This window comes from Melanerpes formicivorus, unplaced genomic scaffold (genome assembly GCF_026170545.1).
Source record: "Melanerpes formicivorus ecotype bairdi unplaced genomic scaffold, bMelFor1.0.p_v2 SCAF_13, whole genome shotgun sequence".
Classification (NCBI taxonomy): Eukaryota; Metazoa; Chordata; class Aves; order Piciformes; family Picidae; genus Melanerpes; species Melanerpes formicivorus.
The window spans coordinates 13,830,095-13,849,590 of record NW_027142365.1 but is presented as its reverse complement, the minus strand read 5'-3'; the positions used below and the strand labels follow the sequence as shown (position 1 = coordinate 13,849,590).

Below are 19,496 nucleotides of genomic sequence, written 5' to 3'. Positions count from 1 at the left end.
GGTTATTCTTAGTTTTGAACTTTTAGGGATAATTTTTGACTCTCTTGAGCCTTGGCAGTATGAAATGAAAAAAAAGATAAAGTGAGAGGTATGTAATTAAGAATGCAGTGTAAGCACATGTTTCTGAGGTTGTAAGAGAGAGGAGAGGAAAAAAAAGGGAGGGGAAAAGGGGGGGGGGGGGGGTGAGGGGGCAGGAAGAAAGATATTGCTGAAGTTTCACCAAGGTGTAGAAAATTCTCTCCGTATCCAGAAGAGAACTTTGTAAGAGAGGCAGACTGCAATGGTTAGCTTGGCACAGGCTCTAGGCACCTGTTGTTCCTGCAGCACATTAGGCATGGCTTTAAAAAAGAAAGTTCATTGTTAGAATTTCTTTGTAGTAAAGAAGAAGAATTCAAGATGTCTGTTGGTCTGTCACCCCTTGGATAACAGCAGATGTTGTTTTTGTTGTCCCATTCTGTTTGGGTATTATCTGGACGATTTCACTAACAACTTCCACTGTAGTCTAAATTGTCTTATTCTCTGTCTGGCTACTGGAAGCACTGGAGTTTTCTTGCAGAAGGTGATCTTTAACCTTGAGAGGTTAATGAGAAGATTTCGGCATGTTGTGCTGATAGCTGGAGCTTCTTATTCCCCACTCGTAATTGGAAAGAGCTCGTTTGGATGCCCTTAGGTTTGCGTAGTCCCCATGCTGCAGTTTCCCAGCCCATTCTCCAAGCGCCCCCCCAGTGAAAGGTCAGCACAGCACCACATCTTCCTGCTGCTCTATCTGCCTTCCCATGTCGTGGACATGGCAGCTCCGCTGCCGTGCATCCTCTGTGGATGAGGAGGGTTGGTGGCATTTCATCTCATTACTTAAACACGCAAATACTTGATTTGTCTTCAGGGATGCAGCTTGATACTTGCAGATGAATGACAGAAAATAATATTCTTGGGATCTTCATGCTCCATGCTTTGCCTTTAGGCTGTATTAGTCCCTGTGCACAGAGGAACCTTCTGCTAAAAATTATCTCTGAGCACATGGGGTGGCATGACATGGCCTTTCCCTAGTTCTGCCTGAGATCTTTTACTCTTCTTGATCATCATCAGCAGCTATCAGCTTGGTGGGATTCACAGAGATCTGATAACACTTTAAATGAGAGCATGTCCCGTGAATGTAGCAACATGTTTCTAATAATCCTAGTAAATGTTTCTGTCACGGAAGCAAGAGCAAGTGCCTTTAAACTGCAGAAGTTGTTAGTCATTTTTAATGGCTGTTCAGGACCAGGCTCGTTCTATCTTATTGCAGATGTCAGTTGTGTTATTTATTTTTTGGCCATCTCAGAAACTTGGTAGCGTGCATGTTCCTTCCCACATGTTCTTTCTTCTTTAAATTTTGTGCCTCCAACCTTTAAATGACTGTAGTCAAGTTTTCTTGGTTGTCATAACCGTTACACTTCAGTTAAAAAGATGTCTGAATAAGTCCTGTAATAAAGCTCTCTGGATTTTGGGTAATGCAGGTTCAGATCTACCTCCAGGTGCTGCTATGCTAAAGTCATTGTATTCTTCACGCTGACGGTGGCCTGTGAGTTGGATATAAGTGGTCATGTTTGTATCTGGGGTTTTGGCAATTCACAGATTGTACTGGGTTGGAAGGGACCCTCACAAGTCATCTTGTCCAACCCCCTGCAATCAACAGGGACACCTCCAACTGTATCAGGCTGTCTGGGGCCACATCAAGTGTGATCTTGAATGTCTCCAGGGATAGGAGGGTCTCTTCAACCACATCCTTGGGAAGCCTGTTCCAGTATTTCACCGCTGCAAGGAACTTCTTCCTTATGTCCAACCTAAATCTACCCTGCTTTAGTTTCAAACTGTTGCTGGTCATCCTAATCCCATAAGCCCCTCTGAACAGTCCCTCCCCAGCCTGCCTTTAGGTCCCCTTCACGTATTGAAATGTGGCTCTAAGGACTTCCCAGACCCTTCTCCTCTTGGGCCTGCAGCCCCAATTCTTACAAATTCCTCTACTTCTCTGCAGTGGAGCAAGGCTGGAGCCAGCTATGCTTGCCCCAGGAGAGGCTATGTGCCCTGTGGCCCTTCCCTTCTGTCCAGGAAAGTGTTGCACATTTCTTGCCCTAAACAAGCCTCTCTGCCAAAAGCATTTAGACCATAAACAGTATATAGTTTCCACATCGCTGCATTAGGGTCACTAACAGGAACAGTTTTATCATCCAGTTTGAGGGGATTTTTCAAAGTTGTGGTAAGAGAAGTGTCTGCCAGTTGCAAACCCTCACCTGCACTGCAAAATGACTTGAGAATGAAGATGCAAAATACAGTGGTTTCGTTGTACCACAACTAAAATATCAGTCTTACTAGCGAGGCCTGATCTTTAATGTAAGCAGACAACCTTGAGCAACAGCAAGGCTGATAACGCTTCTACTGTGGCACAACTTTCTGAAGAAGGAGGGAACAAATCCTGCAACAAAATTTAACCTCTGGGGGTGTAAAAGTGCAATTTTTTTTTCTACTTTTGTAGCAGTGGTGTGAAAACAAGAGAAAATGCAGCACGATTTAAGGAAAGTTATAAAGAATGTACCCCCCCCAAAATGAAACTGCAACTCATTAAAACATACTGAAGCATAATATTTTCTTTTTGACAGAGATGAGTAGAACATTTGTAAGATCTGACATTTTTGTCTTTTCTTTTGGCATGCAAAGATATTTGCATTTTATAAAAAAGCCCAGAGAAAGGAAGCAGAGAGGGTGTAGGTAATTAAATTTTAATTTTGATTTTAAAGTTCTTTCTCTTAATTAGCTTTAAAAGTCAGTGTCTAAGTAAATTGAGTTTCAAGGTGCAATCATCTTTTTCCTCCTGGATCTCAGTAGTCAAAAGTAAGAAGAAAGAATCTTGGAGAAAGAGAAGGATGAGTTTTTATTTTAAAGGCCTTTCAAGATAAGGATTTTAACATTACCTCATTATTAAAATATAACTGTGGCAGGTTGATGTTTTCTTATTTCTGCATTTCAAAGTCGTTGAGCAGTCATGGTTGGGAAAATGGCAAACCTAAGTTCAATTAAAAGAAATTGAAAGTGATGCTAAGAAGGTAAGGATCTGTTTCTTTTGCTTTGTAGTAAGGCTTTTTTTTTTGGTGGCTTAGTTGCACTCTTTTCACTGTCATTCATGATTTTACTTTTCTCTGGGTGGTTTTAGATCCCAGGCATGCTGACATAGTGTCTTCTATTTCGTAAAGGTACAGTAGCGCACAGTGGATTTTTGTCTGTATGTTCCACACAGCCAAGCATGTTTTCTGTACAGTTATGTGATGGTTAGGGACATATGTACACCTGTCAGGCTTTGCAGGCTGGGTGTTAAGAGTCCCATGACCTGCCTCATTCATATGCCATCTGCTACACCGCGTTGTGCATTTTTAGTGCCATGCTATGGCCTCTGCCCTGCCCCTGATGTGGCTGCCTGCCAGACCTCCAACTGCATAGAGCAGTGCTATGAGGAAAACAGAGTAATTGTGATGCGTCATGATTTTAATGCGTGGATGGTTACAAATGTGCCATTTTAAAGCTAAAGAAATAAGAAAACAGAGAGCATTATTTGATAACAGTGAAAGTGTCTCTCAGAAAGCGCATCAAGGTCTTTTCCAACCTGGTTAATTCTGTTCTATTCTCTTCTAACTGTTGTTTGGAGATGTATAGCTAGAAGAATAACGGTTGGGTGTTTACATGAATTAGTTCTAAATATCTGCAATTATGGGAAGTTAATGATTATTTTTTTTCTCTGCAACAAGAGTGACTGTTTTGTTATTTAGCTGAAAGTTCTGCATGTGGAGAAATTAATTTTAGAAGGTAATGTTTTTAGGCAGAAACGTATTTTCAAGTAGAGAAATGCTAATTATCTAAACCATGTCATCTTAAGCTTCCTTGCAATTCTGAAAGGGAGAGCTGTGAACACGAGGGAGTTTGCATTTGTAGGTGAATGATGTGCAGCTGGTTGAATATTTGCAAATTTGAAAGCATTTGTTAGAAATTTAAGTACCTTGGAAGTTCTAAGTAAAGATGGAAGTCTGTGACTGTTGTCCAGTAGGGTGCCATGAGGATTCCTGCTAGTTTTGGGTTTATTTAACACCTTAAAAGCTGAAGGAATCAGTACTGTCCCAGCAGAATTGAATAGAATAGTAGAGTAGAAGCAATACTGTAAATAGTAATTAAATATTCAGATGGTGATAAACTAAGAAAGGAGAGTAATCTGAATGGAAGAAAGATAAATAACCCAGTGGGGATGTAATACAGCTACTGTAATAATACAATTTAATTCAGCCTGAATAAACAGAAGCTAAAGTGTAAGAATATGTATAAAACTGTTGAGTCTCTACCTTCCAGGCCCAGACTGGTTTCTTGATGTTGGGGTAGGATCTTTGTGTCTTATGTATACAACACACCTTGGCATAGGGACAGATCAGTAGGCTCACTTTCAGGACCACTGTCTAACCTGAGCAGCTTCTTTGTTCAAAACTACTCTTGCCCACAGAGCCTTTTTGTTTTACTGATTCATAATTGACTCAGAAAAGACTACAGAGTGTGGAGGGAGGGGAAAAAAGAATAAACCCTGTTCAAGTCTACTTACCAGTCATGGGCCTGGTGGTCTGTGTGAGGTGGCTAGAAATGACCACCATTTCTGTGCTTTAAAGTCACTGCACAACAAATTGTGCAGACTGCCAATGATGCATTGGAGCCAAAACATCAGTTGAAACGTACATATATTTATATAGCATAGCCAAGATCTGAATGTGTTTTTGTAGTCTGGCCCTCCAAGCTGACATCTGAGAGGAAATTGATATGGGAAGGGTATATATTAGCTCTGCTCTGAGAGACCACCGTCTCACCGCCTGTGTGCAGGATGATGTATTCAGCTCTATGGATGAAATTTGCCAGATCCTGAAATGCTTTTGCTCATGAGCATATTAGAAAATCAGAGAAGGTGATGACCCTTTTAAAATAAAAATGGAATTGCTGGCAGGAAGGGAAGGTACAACTCTGTGTTCTTAAAGTTTAAAGATGGTTATAAAATGGGTATTGGCTGGTTGTATAATTTATAGTGAAACTGCCATTGCTTTTAATAAAATGAGACTTCCAGTCAGAATTTCATGATTATGAGTGTGAGCATTTTGTTATCCAGCTTGGATTTATCCTACAAATAACCATTTTCTAGAAGAACTGTGCCTATATACATAACTTAATGGGATTTTCTGTCACACATAATTCTTTCTGAAACGATGGTGTTGTACTTGGGGTTGAATACTTCAAGTCCTTGAATGTGGCTCAGGAACTGAGTTAGTGGTAACTTTCATGATATTTAATTTAATTTTTCCTTAATTCTTAGACTTTTTAAACTTCCTGTAATTCATTATTAGATTTACTGTTTCAAGTGCTTATTTAAAAGGCACCTTAGCTGCAGAAGCAAATCAATATTTACAGTGCATTAGTGCCACAGAGAATTTGAAGCCTTGTGATTAGAGTTCATTGCTGTTTTATCCACTCTTCAAAGAAACCACAGACTTCAAACAGTATCAGCCATCATCCTGGAATCAGTGACATTGCATCAGTCCCATGCGCACTTCATCTCCTGATTTAATTATTAAGTTCTTTTCCTTTGATTTTCCTTTTAATATTTCAAAGTATATCCTCTTCAAATCTATAAATTCAAGTAAACCAGAAGATTGTAACCAACAGTATACTGGGAGAAGAATCTGTTCAATATATTCTTTTATGTTGTTGTGTTAATGGAGGGTCAGAATGGTCTACCAGAATAGAAGTGGAGAGTGGAACGCAGGAGACTGTATTTACACCTTGGGGTTAACAGAAAGTGGGTAAGATTTAATTCTTGATTTAGTACCTGGAGAGGTATTGACCATTGCCAGGCAGCACACGCTAGAGCTAGCTTCATGTGCTTGTCCCATGACAGCAATAAACCCACAATTGACGGATGTTTAAATTTCTAGCTTAACTAGATCCAACACATCCAAATTATGAGCTTTTATAATTCACTTTAGTGTGAACTTCAGTTAGTAACACAAATCAGTTTTCCTTATGTGTGGAACCATTTTCAGAAGGGGTGACAAGATCCTGTTGTATCTTTAGACTGACAGACTGGCAGCTGGTTTGGGGTGGATGTGGAGAAATGGTCAATAGGGATCTATAAATAGCTCAAAAACTAACCTTACTAGAATTAAAAGGGTCACATTAAAGGTGGCTTATCAGAGAACAGATTTTGGAGGGAAACTTCTTCTCTTACTGTATTCACTGGAGCATCTTAATATTTAGGAATTCCATTGCATAATTAACTTCCTGTGTGGTGAAAAGTTTCTGCTGCAAACTGTCAGGTTTTTGCTACAAAGCAAAAGCCAAGGCAGTGCTAATTGCTTGCTCCATTCCAGAAGTGCTGACTTGAGTTCCAGTTCCTTCCTTCCTTCTTGGCAATTTGGCTTCTGTTCTTACAGAAGTGCACCCAACTGAACTTTTGTTTTGTCAAGCAATTTGAAGAAACAGTGTAAAAAATGCAAGAACATTTCGCTGTCACCGCGCTTATATATAGATGTATGAGCATAAGGAGCAAGTGAACTCATGTTTGAAAATTGGAATTCTGTGTTGTAGGGTGGGTAGCTAAGGCAAACAGGATAATATGCATGGGCTGCTGCTTGGAGCAAATATAGATTGGTATTTTTCTTAAGTGGTACTATGGACTACAGAGCCACGTTTGTGCCCAGGGTAATCTAATAAATGAGAGTGTTGAGGGCTATGCCAGCAGCACAGGCACTGCTCTTCATGGGTCACTTCATTACACATCGTGGGGCTGTTGCTGAGGCTGCAGCTGAGCCACCTTTGGTACGGGGATCTCTTGGGATTTGATAGTGAACTTCCTTGTGTTTGCCATCTAGGGAAAAATAGGAGGTTTTGCCTTCAGCTGCTCTATGAAACTTGAAGTAGTTGAAGACAAGGGAATCAAAGCAAAACCCTGTTGTGAGTTTATGAGTATACACTTAATAATCAAAATCTAAGTAGGATTCACTCAGACCCTAAATACATTTGTTTCATTAATATTCCCTGACATGTTCTTCTAATTACTTGTGGTTCTGTTATCCACTCATAAATGTGTGCATAGATCTGTGTGTATAAATATGTCTACACATATTTATAAAAGAAGGCATTTTATTTGCTGGAAATTAATACTTGTAGATATCTTGGTTATGAAAATGAAGAAACCCCCCAACCTTTCTAAGGAAGGAGCACAATAGTTGTGGGGGAAAAAAAAAATCATAAATTCTTTGTTATTCTTGTTTGAATAACAAGAACATGGAACAGTGACTGTTTGGTGTTTGTTCATGTAACACTTGCACATATCTCAGCAGCCTGAGTCCTAATTGCAAAAGAAATTATTGAAGAATGTCAGATATTTTCTTCATGTGGCATGGCTTGCTGTATTCTTGGGTCTTTATAACACCATGCAAAGTAAGATTTTTTTAATATTATCATATGTGACATTAACATAAAGATGTTGTAAAGCTTAAGACTTGCAATTTAAGAAACTCTTGTTACTGTATTCTCTGCTCTTACTGTGAGACCTGCACCTTTGGCTTCCTTGGGAGCTGTTTCATCGAAACAGGTCCTGGTTTTCATTTTCTAGCTGTTGCCCAGCATGCCTTTCCCATTGACTCCACTGCTTGCATGCCACAGCTTTCACCTTTTCTGTTTCTACTTTGCATTCAAATTTCCCAGTGCGGCAATAAAGGGAAATAAAACTGATAAATCACATCCCCTCCATTTTGATGCTGAGTGAGAGCGTGCTAAGAAGTTGCAAATACAGGCAATGAAACTTCTGTATGAGCAAGATGATAGATGTGTGGATATTTGTTGTAGGATAATAAATGAAATTGGAAGAAATTAAGTTGTATTTCAAGAGAAACTAACTTTAACATGCCGTCAAAGTTTCTGGAAAGGATTTGACCTCTACTTATATTAAAAACCCCTATCTCTTTCCAATCAGTCTACCTGCCTGCTGCATCATTTGTTACTAGTGAAATATTTCTCTCCTGTCAGTCATGCAGGCTAGAAGGCTGAGGGAATCAGGGTAAATCAGCACTGATCTTGTTTTGGCCGTCGGGAAGAGGCAAAGGAAGAATGCAGAATAGAAAACAGACTCTTCCACGGGGTTTGAGAAGGAAATGGGGAGTGTATTTCAGAAGTTGAGGAGTCTGCCTTTTGCAGCAGGGAGGCTGGTGATCAGTGTCTTGTAAGTGTGTTATATTGGCAGTGCCCATGCTGCAGCTGTGGCAGTGGAGTGGGGGATACATCCTAGCCCACCCCTTTGTCAACAGGCTGTTGAATTTAAGCCTTTGGCTACTTGCTTTTAAAAACATCTGTGAGTCTCTTTAGTTTCTTAGTTGTTCAAGCTTATGCTATTTTGTTTGTGTGTTTTTGATTTTACACAGCAACCGACAGGTAGTGGCAATGCTGCGTTTGCAGTTGTGGAGCCAGCGAGCTGTGCTAGTTTCAAACAGTTTGGTTTCACCCTCATTTTCTCCTTGTGTGGCCAAGCAGCAAGGCTGTGGTTTTGAGGAAACAAACCTTGTCCTTGAGGAGCTATGCTGAGGTCAATAACTCCTTATTCTGCGAAACCACATTTGGTCAAAACCACCCATCCAGAGCTTGAAAAAATATTTTTGCTATGTGAAAAACATTTTAAATCTAGCCAGTGTTTATTTACTTGTCTCCTTTTTTCTGCAGATATGCCTCTTCATGTCCGACGTAGTAGCGACCCTGCACTCATTGGCCTCTCAACCTCTGTAAGTGACACAAATTTTTCTTCAGAAGAGCCCTCACGGAAAAATCCTACAAGGTGGTCCACAACAGCAGGCTTTCTCAAGCAGAACGCCCCTGGGGTACCCAGTCCTCATGAAAGAAAGGTATATTGCTTTCTTCCTCTTTGTCCTACAAGTGACAGATGCGTGTGAATCCTGAATTGTCGCCCGCTCTTGATTTAAACTTGTGTTTTATGACCTTGTCTACCAAACCTCATTGTCACCTGAGGAGTTGCAGATGTATCCTGCCCTTTGGAGGCTCTTGGTGATGCCCACAGCAGGGGCTCTAAACACTTGATTCTTGCTGTTACCTGTAGCTGAAGCTCTGATTACTCATTACTCTGCAAAGCAGGGCCTAAATGCTGTCATGCATTTTCTTTGAGTGCCAACAGTCCATGTCTATAATGGTTTTTACTGATCTCCGTGCAAGTCCTAATGTCAGTGCTTAATTTGTGCACCCAAAGCGGGTTTGTTCTCTCTTTCTGACACATCATGGCCAGTTTTCACTTTCTGAGGCACTATTTGAGTAAATACAAAGGATGAATTGCAAATGCTGTGTCTCCTTGATAACATTCTCAAAACTAAATAAATATTCTCTTCTGTACAGCCTCCAGCATTGTCCCTAATTGTGATGGAAACTTACAGGCAAACTCAAAAGGAAACACAGTTGTGTATTTTCCAACTGGAATGAGGCATTTTAAATGAAAATTGCACTTTTGGTCACCATTCTGGCTGCATAGAACAAAATCCTGTTGGAAAATATGCAGCTTGTTACAGCCATTTAGTTTTTCCTTCATCATTATTATTTCTGTTCAGTATAAATGTAGACTCTGCAGGCAGGACTCCCACACCCCAAATAAAGAAGCCTTTACATACTGCTAATGAGCTGAAGGGCAACTGTAAGCCATGAGGCTGTTGAGGGACCTGGAGCACATGTGCTGCAAGGAGTGTCTGAGGGAGCTGGGGCTGTTCAATCTGGACGAGGCTGAGGGGTGACCTTATTGCTCTTCAGGACTATCTGAAGGGAGGTTGGAGTAAGGAGGGGGCTAGGCCAGCTTTTTCTCCTTGATGACAAGTGACAAGACTAGAGGAAATGGTTTCAAGCTGCGCCAGGGGAGCTTCAGATTGGATATTAGGAAATATTTCTGTGCTAAAATGGTTCTCAAACATTGGAATGGGCTGCCCAGAGCAGTGCTGGAGTCACCATCCCTGGAGGTGTTTGAGTGGTATGTAGGACTGGCGCTTAGGTCAGTGTTGACCCTTTCAGTGATGGCTTGAAGGTTTGAACTGAATGATCTTGCATGTCTCTTCCAAAGGAGTATATTCTGTGATTCTGTGAACTATTTTCTGTGGGGTTTTGGTTATTTGAAAAATATGCATAAAAGCACAGTGCTCGTAGGCATTGAGGTCCACATTCTTATAGAGACATCAGTTGAACATGGTATTGTTAAGTCTCTGTTTGATGGGGATAGCAGGTAGGCAGTGGTGTACTTTGTCACCTGTACTGGTGTGGCACAGAAGTGCAAGGTGTTTTGAAAAACGTCTTTTATACTATTCTGATTTGGAGGGGAAGAAAAAAAAGATAATCTAATCCATTTGAAGTGTTAATATTTTCAGTTAATTTTTCTGAAATGATAATGAGACTGCACTTCATTACTTCCCAAGTGCAGATATGGAGGACCATACAAGGCATAATCAGATTTCTTTAAGTGACTGAAGTTAGCAGAAATTGGAGAGAACTGAACAGCAGCTGATCTTTCACACTAGTCTCCTGGCATCTTTAGTTCTTCAGCATACGCTTACTCTTGGTTTACATGAAAAGAACAAGAGGATACAGTCTCAATCTGTGCCAGGGGAAGTTTAAGCTTGAGGTGAGGAGAAAGTTCTTCACTGAGAGAGTCATTAGCCATTGGAATGTGCTGCCCAGGGAGGTGGTGGAGTCACCATCCCTGGAGGTGTTAAAGTGGGGATTGAATGTGGCACTTGGTGCCATGGTTTAGTCATAGGGTCTGTGGTGATGGGTTGGTTCTTGATGATCTTTGAGGCCTCTTCCAACCTTGGTGATTCTATGATTTCATGACTACTGGAAAGGAATGCACATCATCTCACGTAGTGATGGGAGCAAGGCACACAAGAGAAAGTTAAAGCAAGAAGATTGGAAAGTCCAAAGATGGGTTACTTAGTACAATAGATACCAATCATGGTTTGTAACCTTTTTTTCCACACTCTATGCACTGATCTTTCAAAAAGATCAGATCACAGAGTGGACTATTTTTAATCGATAAGATGGAGTAAACAGCTGGAATTAATGAATATTTGCTTGTGTAATTTATGGTGTAAATTAATCCTAAATTCAGTGTGCTGGACTGTTTTTTGGTGTGTTTTCAGCGTCTTGACTTCGTCATCTGAATCAAGAATCCCATTTCTTAGAAACAGATAATGAGAATTCTCCTTTCCTCTACCAGTATTAGCAGCAATTTCATGTGTAGTATCATTCTAAAAGGCACATTTTTCAAGTCTCTGTCACCAATCACCCAAGTAAGTGGATTTTAAGCACTGGATTTTTTACCAATGTATTTTAGTTATTTGACCTGCAGCAAGTCATCACTAGTTAGCTTGTGTTAGGTTGTTTTCTTCAGCTACTCGGATAACAAAAAGAGATGGCTGTGCTTTTTGTTCCAGACTGTTTCATTGATTATAGATGACACAGACATTTCAAGCAAAGCAAGGAGAACAATCTTAATTTTCTGCTGGGCGCATTGGGCTTGAGCACCCATCTATCTTTTGTGGGCAGTTGGCACTACGTAATGTTTTCACTGCAGTTCTCTCTCTTGACAGCGCAAGAACATATGTTCTTGGGCTGAGATTTGCAGCACAGTTGTAGATTAGCAACTTTGCCCCAGCAGTATCTTGCAGAAACAAGAAAAGCGTTTCTGGGAGAGTTGCCAAAAGCTTCATCCACCTACTGACTCTAAGAAGTGACATTACTTTCAGCCTGTCACCTCTAAAGAGAAATAATTGACAGGTAGAAACGCTGTCCAATTTTTGGAGGAATTAACAGAGGGAAGCTGCATGTATCTGGCAGAAGGGATTTATTTCTTGGGGCCAAGCAAGAGAGAAGGCTCCTGATTAGTATTTGTTTCATTTTGGGTAAGAAGAATTCAAAATGGCAGGAAAATGGGCAGATGCCCACCCTGACATGAAAAGAAAGGGTGGGAGTGCTGCTGTGCACCAAAGGCTGTGAGGAGCCAGGACATATGCCAGTGGTTCCAGGCAAACAAAAAGGGAAAAGGCCACTGGGGAAGAGGGAAAACATGGGATATTTGAAGAATCCTGTAGAACTATCTGTAGTGCTACCTATAGAAGTAGTACAAGGTAGATGAAGCAGAACAATCAGGCTCTGCTGTGTACATAGGTAAAGAAAAGAATGGCCAGAAAGGGACAAAGTTGGGTTTGGAGGGATCCAAGTGAGTCCTTTGGATATGCATTGAGTTTGAGGTACAGCTCTACTACATACAGCAAGTAAGATGTTTTGGTATGGAACTCTTGCACTGAACTGGACATACTCTCTCATCCAGTTTTCAAATAATCTTATTGTGAAGAAGCAGCTTATTTATTGTCTGGATGTCTCCATACACTCTGTACTTCCTTAGAATTTCAATCTTGATCATTTCTGTGTTTATTGTTTGCCTGTATAACAACTTGAAGCCAGACATTTTGTGTCACAAAGTACTTAGTTATTTGAAGAATTATTGTTATTATTGACTATTTACAAGTTACAGTAATGTTGGTAACTGTACTCAGTAATTCCTGAACTCATCTTTGTATCCTTCCCATGAGTGGTCTCAAGCAGATGATTAGGTCACCTCATGTGTGTAAGTGTTCACAAAATTAGCTTGTGATTATTGGCAGCTTGAGTAGGTAAATTCACTTCTCAGGAGTTTTTAAAAACTGAATATTGAAATCACTTTCAGATACTTTGGTGTGTGTGAGAGAGACAGATCTGTGTTACCTAGTGACTCACAGATTGTCTTAATCCTGTCTCTTGCTTCCTTGAGCCATTCTAATGAAACAAGAAGAAATACCTTAGTAAAAATAACTTCTCCAAGGCCTGCAGTAATACCCGATTTGCAAGCTGTAATTCTGTTTGAATTGTATTGAACTGTACAGCTGAACAGATTGCATGCAGCTGAAGCATATAATGTGTGCTCTTCTTCACTGCAGTAAAATGGTTTTTGATATTGTTGTTTTCTGAGTAACTGTTAATTTGAATCACATTCTTAATTCAATACCAAAGCCTGTTGGCTTAACCAGCTGCCTTTAATAGGTGTGAGCTGCATTAGTGACAATACATTTCTTTCCCTTAGATGTTTATTTTACTGAATTAGCATAAAAGCATACAAAGGTTTGGGTTGGAAGGGACCTCCAAAGGTAATCCAGTCTAGTCCCCCTGCAATCATCTGGAACGTCCTCCACTAGATCAGGTTACTCAGAGCCTTGTTGAGCCTGACTTTGAGTATCTCCAGGGATGGGGCCTCAATCACCTCCCTGGGCAACCTGTTGCAGTGTTTCACCACCCTCATGGTGCAGAACTTGCTCCTAACATACAATCTAAATCTCCTCATCTCTAATTTCAAACCATTGCCCCTTGTCCTGTCACTGCAGGCCTTTACAAACAGTGCCCCTGCAGCCTTCTTGTAGGCACCCTTCAAATACTGGCAGGCTGCTATTAGGTCTCTCTGGATGTCATTCTGAGACCAAAATGCTGCTGATGCTTCTTGGGAACTTTTCTCTCTGGTTTGTGCTACTGCAGAAGGGAAGTCATGTGTACCAGATGAGCATTGTTGGTTAAGTGCTGTAATACAACTGAATCATCTGAGAAGTTGGTGAGGGGTTTGGAACACAAGCCCTATGAGGAAAGACTGAGGGAGGTGGGATTGCTTAGCCTGGAGAAGAAGAGACTCAGGGGTGACCTTATTACTCTCTACAACTACCTGAAGGGAGGTTGTAGACAGGCGGATGTTGGGCTCTTCTCCCAGGCAGCCAGTACCAGAACAAGAGGACACTGTCTCAGGCTGCACCAGGGGAGGTTTAGGTTGGACATTAGGAAGAAGTTCTATACAGAGAGAGTGATTGTCCATTGGAATGGGCTGCCCGGGGAGGTGGTGGAGTCGCCGTCATTGGAGGTGTTCAGGAGGAGACTTGATGGGGTGCTTGGTGCCATGGGTTAGCTGTTTAGGTGGGTTGGATTGGTTGATGGGTTGGACGCGATGATCTTGAAGGGGTCTTCCAATCTGGTTTATTCTATGTACAAGGTAAATGGCAAGAGCCTGGTATCTCTGTTATGATAGGTTTTAAACCCACACATGATGAATGCAGCTTTCTGCTTTCAAAATAAAAATGCAATTGTTTAAACAGAAGTTCTTAAGGATACAATGGCTGTGAATATTTCTTCATCCAGTCTTATTTGAGCATGGCTTTGTTCAGTGAGACAGTCAAAATTTTTGTTATTTCAGATGTGATTTCACCTCGACTAAAGGATGGGAGAATGAGAACAAGTTATCCACAGATGATGAAATAGTGTTTTAATGTGGAAAATGTGCTTTTAGGAGAGAGATTAATGGAAATTCAAACCCCAGAAGTTACATGCATTGGGGTTTTTTTGTGACAGTAACTCATTGCTGGCAGCTTGTCATGTGATGATGAAATAGCTTCGAGGAATTGTAGCCGGAGTGCAATATAAAATAAACATAGTATGTGTTGGTTTTGTCCTGGGTAGTGTGTAAAATTTCACAAAATTGCAAAGCAGCTGAAGTTGGAAGGTGCCTCTGGAGATTGTCTAGGTTTTGACCTTTCTGGTCAAGACAGGGTCAACTAGAGCATGTCTGTGTGCAGTCAAGTTTTGAGTATATACATCTCCAGGGACAGAGGCTGCACCACCTCTTTGGGTAACCTCTTCCAGTATTTGATCACCCTTACAGTAAGAAAGTTGTTTCTTGTGTTTTGATAAAGTAACTTGTATTTCTTTATGTGCTCCTTGCCTCTACAATTGTTGTGCTTTCACTGGATACCACGAAGAAGAGTCTGACTTTCTTTGGCAGAGCAGCTAGTGATGTTTTAGTGCAATTAAAGAAATAAAATATCTCTGAAGGAACTCAGAATTCCTGACTTCTGAAATGTGAAAACAAATACAGTGTTTCTTACCATCTTCAGCAGCCTGGGAATGAGAGACACAAATTGAAAAAACTTTGCCTTGCACAGAGAGGTAGCAGCCAATGTGCACCTCTTGATGCTGTGCTCTTCTGTTTGCTGAGTATTGTGTGCACAGACAGGATTCAACTGTTTGCATCCAAATGTCAGACATGACCAGATGTGTTAAGAAGCAAGGAAAATGCCACCAACAAAGCCAACAAATCCCAAATGAAGGTGTGATTTCCTCCATCTCTTTCATTGTTTTACCTTTTTATTTTTTTCTCTGAGCCATCCATTTGTGGAAGCCCATCTATCAGATTTCCTCTCTGTCCCCAAAAGGAGCAGGTTGTTAGTGCAAGATACTAGAGAGATCTCATGTGGTGAGGATTTTTTTCCTTCTTTGAGGCTGAGTGAGTTTGCCCTCTCAACCTCTCACCAGCCTTGTAGCTCGTCTCTGGACACACTCCAGGACCTCAATGTCTTTCCTATACTGTGGTGCCCAGAATTGAACACACTGCTCAAGCTGTGGCCTCACTGGCACTGAATACATCACTTCCCTACTCCTGCTGGACATGCTGGTCTTGATCCAGGCCAGGATGCTGTTGGCCTTTTTGGCCACCTGGGCACACTGCTGGCTTACGTTCAGCCAGCTGTCTACCAGCACCCCCAGGCCCTTTTCCACTGGGCTGCTTTCCAGCCACTCTTTCCCAAGCATGGTAATTTCTGGCTTTGCATGTATACATGCAGAGATCATGATATTCTTTATTTTTCCATTGTAAACAGGAGAGATCTCCAATGTTCTGTATAGGCAGCCTCATGTTTTAGTTTAGTCTTAATTTAGTCCATATTCTTTGACACTAAATATTTACATATAACACCACATGCACAGAAACTAATCTGTTCATCCCTTTGGGTTTTTTTTGAGGTCAGGCCTTGCTTGTCTGTCAAAGTATAACATGAAATAACTGAATTGGAATTGGACAACTCTGGAAACTTTTGAGCGTCAGTTGGCAGAACTTAAGCAGAGCACTGGCTTTACAATTCCCTTTTTCATTGTTGACATCTAAAGAATTACTGTCAATGCATACTGCATTCATTCCACTCACAGAGCTGCAGAGAGCATCATTTCTAAAGACAAGTCCTTCTGAAAACATCAGAATAACTAGAGAGTGGTCAATCCTTTCATCTGTGTTCATCATAAATAGGGCATGCAAGTTCTTTATGATACTATCTGCATCCTGAGACAGTTTTCACTTGTTCCTGGAAGTGACCCCTGTTACGTGTCAGAGCTGAAAGGAGGCACAAAGCTGTGATAATTCTTTAATGTGGGAGTCCCCTTCTACTAATGGCCTAAGATCAAAAGTCCCTGCTATTGGGTGGTTGGAGCCAGTTCCTTCTTATATGCATTAGATGGCTGGGTTTTATTTGTAGCTTCTGGCATCACATTGTTGAATACGCCTCAAAAGAAGGCAAGCTGTGAAACTGAACTGTAGAATGATAAAATAAAGTGAACCTAATGAGAAAAAAAAAGGAAGCTTGCTGAAGCAGTACTGTCAGCTTCTCAAGGAAAAATGGACATTTATAAAGTGGCAGGTACAATTAATTTCAAGGGAAACTATTGGGACAATTTGTTGTTAAAAAGCTTCTGATTAATAGAGATATTCCAAATCTGACCTTTGTATAACAAGAAGGTTTGGGATTTTTTACAAGGGGAATTTCACAGAATTGTGGAATCATTGTCTTTCAATCAGTGCATCTCTTGGATTAATGAATTCCCCATATGTAATGTGTGTTAGCTGTAAAATAGGCATTATTTGTACAGCCTTCTTTTTTTTTTTTTCCTTTTGAGAAATGGGGCTATTCAGTTGGTTTTCTCCCTCATTTATTTGCCTAAAGTCCATTTAAAAACAAAAAGGGGAAACAGCCAAACAAAATACTCCAGGAATGTTTATTAGACTTTCAGCCAGCATGAAAAATGTATATGGGTATATTACTGCATTTATAAGCAGATGTTTGCATCAGACAGAGATGTATTTACATAAACTATCTGAATGTTTTGTTAATTACAGCTTTTAGCATCCTGTGAGAGTGGCACCGAACCGTTCAGGGTCTAACAGGGATATAGTAGAGCATAAAAACAAAGAGCAGCCTTTATAATAATTCAACAACAATAAATACACTTGTAGGCACACATTTACCCAAAGTCTACCAAATGAAATTCAAACCTCCAAAGATTGAGCAAAGTCTCATCTCTTATAAACATGGACAAATCCCCTCTGCGTGTGAGGCCATCATCAGAAGGAATCAAATCCGAGCAAGCGAGAATAATTTCCTAAGGAACAAAAAAATCAGTAACCAAAATGGTCTCTCTTAATGAAGATCATAAGTATAGATGGGCAATTTGCTGTAGAAATGGTTTACATTTTTGGGTCTTCTTCCACGCTTTGAAGAGGTCTTCAATTTGTTTTGCTCCTGCTATATTACTGTTTAGTATTAAGGAAACAAAACCAATCAAACGACACCAAAAATTTGCCACATTTATGTTGGCCGTGTGGGAGATCAAAATAAAGTGAAATCCCCAACTATTTCACTCTTTGCTGAGTGATCTGGTGGCAAATGTTATAATGGATGTGGAACTGTCACTGTGCCATGTGGAGGACATTCTGGTTGGGTTAGTGATGCAAGAAGTCTGTAGGAGTACATGATTGAGTCTATGCATTGACAGGTAGTAACTGAAGCACATGTATCATGCCAATGCTTCTATTCATCTACAAGCTCTTTGCTGTGGAGCTTGTTATATATTGTAAATCACCCAAAATTAAAAGTATAGCAAAATGGCTTTATTTTTCCTGTCTCCTTTCACCCAACCCTCCAGTAATGCCTTGCTGAACAAAATCTGGAGGGGCTAGATTGTGTGTCCTCATTAAAAATGCTGCAGAATGCTGCCATTAAGTGTAGCAGTGATATTGTGACTTGGCAGTTTTAGTGTTCTATTGATCAATTTCCATTTCAGATGTGATAAAGCTGACATGGCCTTTGGTCCCCAAAGATGCTGGGGAAAGAAACTTTAAAAAAGAAAAAAAAATTAAAAAATTAGGGCATTTAATTGTAACTGATGATGCATGTCAGCCCTGCTCCCAGGAGGGCTTACAGCTGCAGCTGCAGAAGAAATGAAAATTCCCTGTGTGACCCTGATGGCTTCTGTACCATGAAATATTTTTCTTTATGGTACTGCAGTTAAAAGTGACACAGACCTTTTCCAGTTGGATGCTGGGAGCGTGTGTGCTGATGCTAGATCAGGCTGAACTGAAGTAAGCTTGCTGGCTTAACACCTGCATATTTTTACAACAACCCCACCCTTCACCATGAGAGTGGTGAAACCCTGGAATGGGTTGTCCAGGGAGGTGGTTGAGGCCCTGTCCCTGGAGGTGTTTAAGAGCAGGCTGGATGAGGCTCTGGCCAGCCTGATCTAGTGTGGGGTGTCCTTGCCCATGGCAGTGGGCTTGGAACTAGATGATTCTTGTGGTCCCTTCCAACCCTGACTGATACTATGATACTATATGTATTTAAAATAGCAAGCAACGTTGCAGCTGGTTCAGTAAATCCCAGTGTCGAAGCTGCAGTGATGTGTTTTTCACCTCCACCTCTATGCTTTCTTGCTTAGGCCTGGAAGTAGCAGCAGTGGAGATCCCTGCAGAGATGGGGTTCAGGTGGGCAGCAGCCTTTCATGGTTTTGGTGTGTAGCTGTCTGCGAGAAGGACCATGTGTGTCAGTGGTGGAAGTGCTGGACTCTGCTTCTGGCCTAGCTTAGTGCTTGCCCCAGTGTGGTCACCTGTGGGATGCAGGCAGAGCTGTTTGCCAAAATTGAGTGACAAAGAGAGGAGTGGAGGACTTACTATGGCTGGTTGTTTTTCTAATGTTTCACTGTTTGGCTAACACCAGCATGAAACTGTGCATGATTGCAACACTGGTAAGATATTTTATTCCACTGATAATAGTGCTATTTTGAGCCTCTGAGCAGCACTGAGAAACATAAGAAGTTACAGGAACCACATCTCTCTACCATTACAGCTTTTACTTCTGTCAGAAAAATTGCCAAGTGACTTTGATGCCTTCTGTATAAAATGAAGGGGTTTAGGTCTTAGCAGGAGAAAGGCAATCTTCTGCAGAGGTGGGCTACAGCAGAGATATTTCTCTGGGTGGAATAAGTGTACACTTCTGGTTGCTACAGGTAGTATTAGGAATAAACTCCTTGCAGAACTCTTGACGTTAGTATAGATGCACCAAGGAGGCCAAACTGAACTATTTTATCTTAGATAATTTCCCTTATATTTTGTGCTGTGACATTTAAGAGTCTTACAGCACAAAGTTCAAATAGAAACTCCAAGCATTAAGACTGTCCTGCATGCTTCAGATCAGAGGCTTTAGCGTTTGAATGACTGAAGGACAACACATCCCTTG

The 19,496-nt window shown here is 40.9% G+C and overlaps 1 protein-coding gene across 18 annotated transcripts in view; it reads left to right on the top strand.

Moving 5' to 3' along the window:
* Window positions 1-19,496, top strand: part of PARD3 (par-3 family cell polarity regulator) — a 437,461-nt gene that overhangs the window by 161,003 nt on the left and 256,962 nt on the right. For all 18 annotated transcript variants that reach the window (XM_068146264.1, XM_068146259.1, XM_068146253.1 and 15 more), the window contains one exon: window positions 8,770-8,948. In XM_068146264.1, coding sequence (XP_068002365.1) covers window positions 8,770-8,948 — 179 coding nt within the window. The remainder of the gene's footprint in view (window positions 1-8,769; window positions 8,949-19,496) is intronic.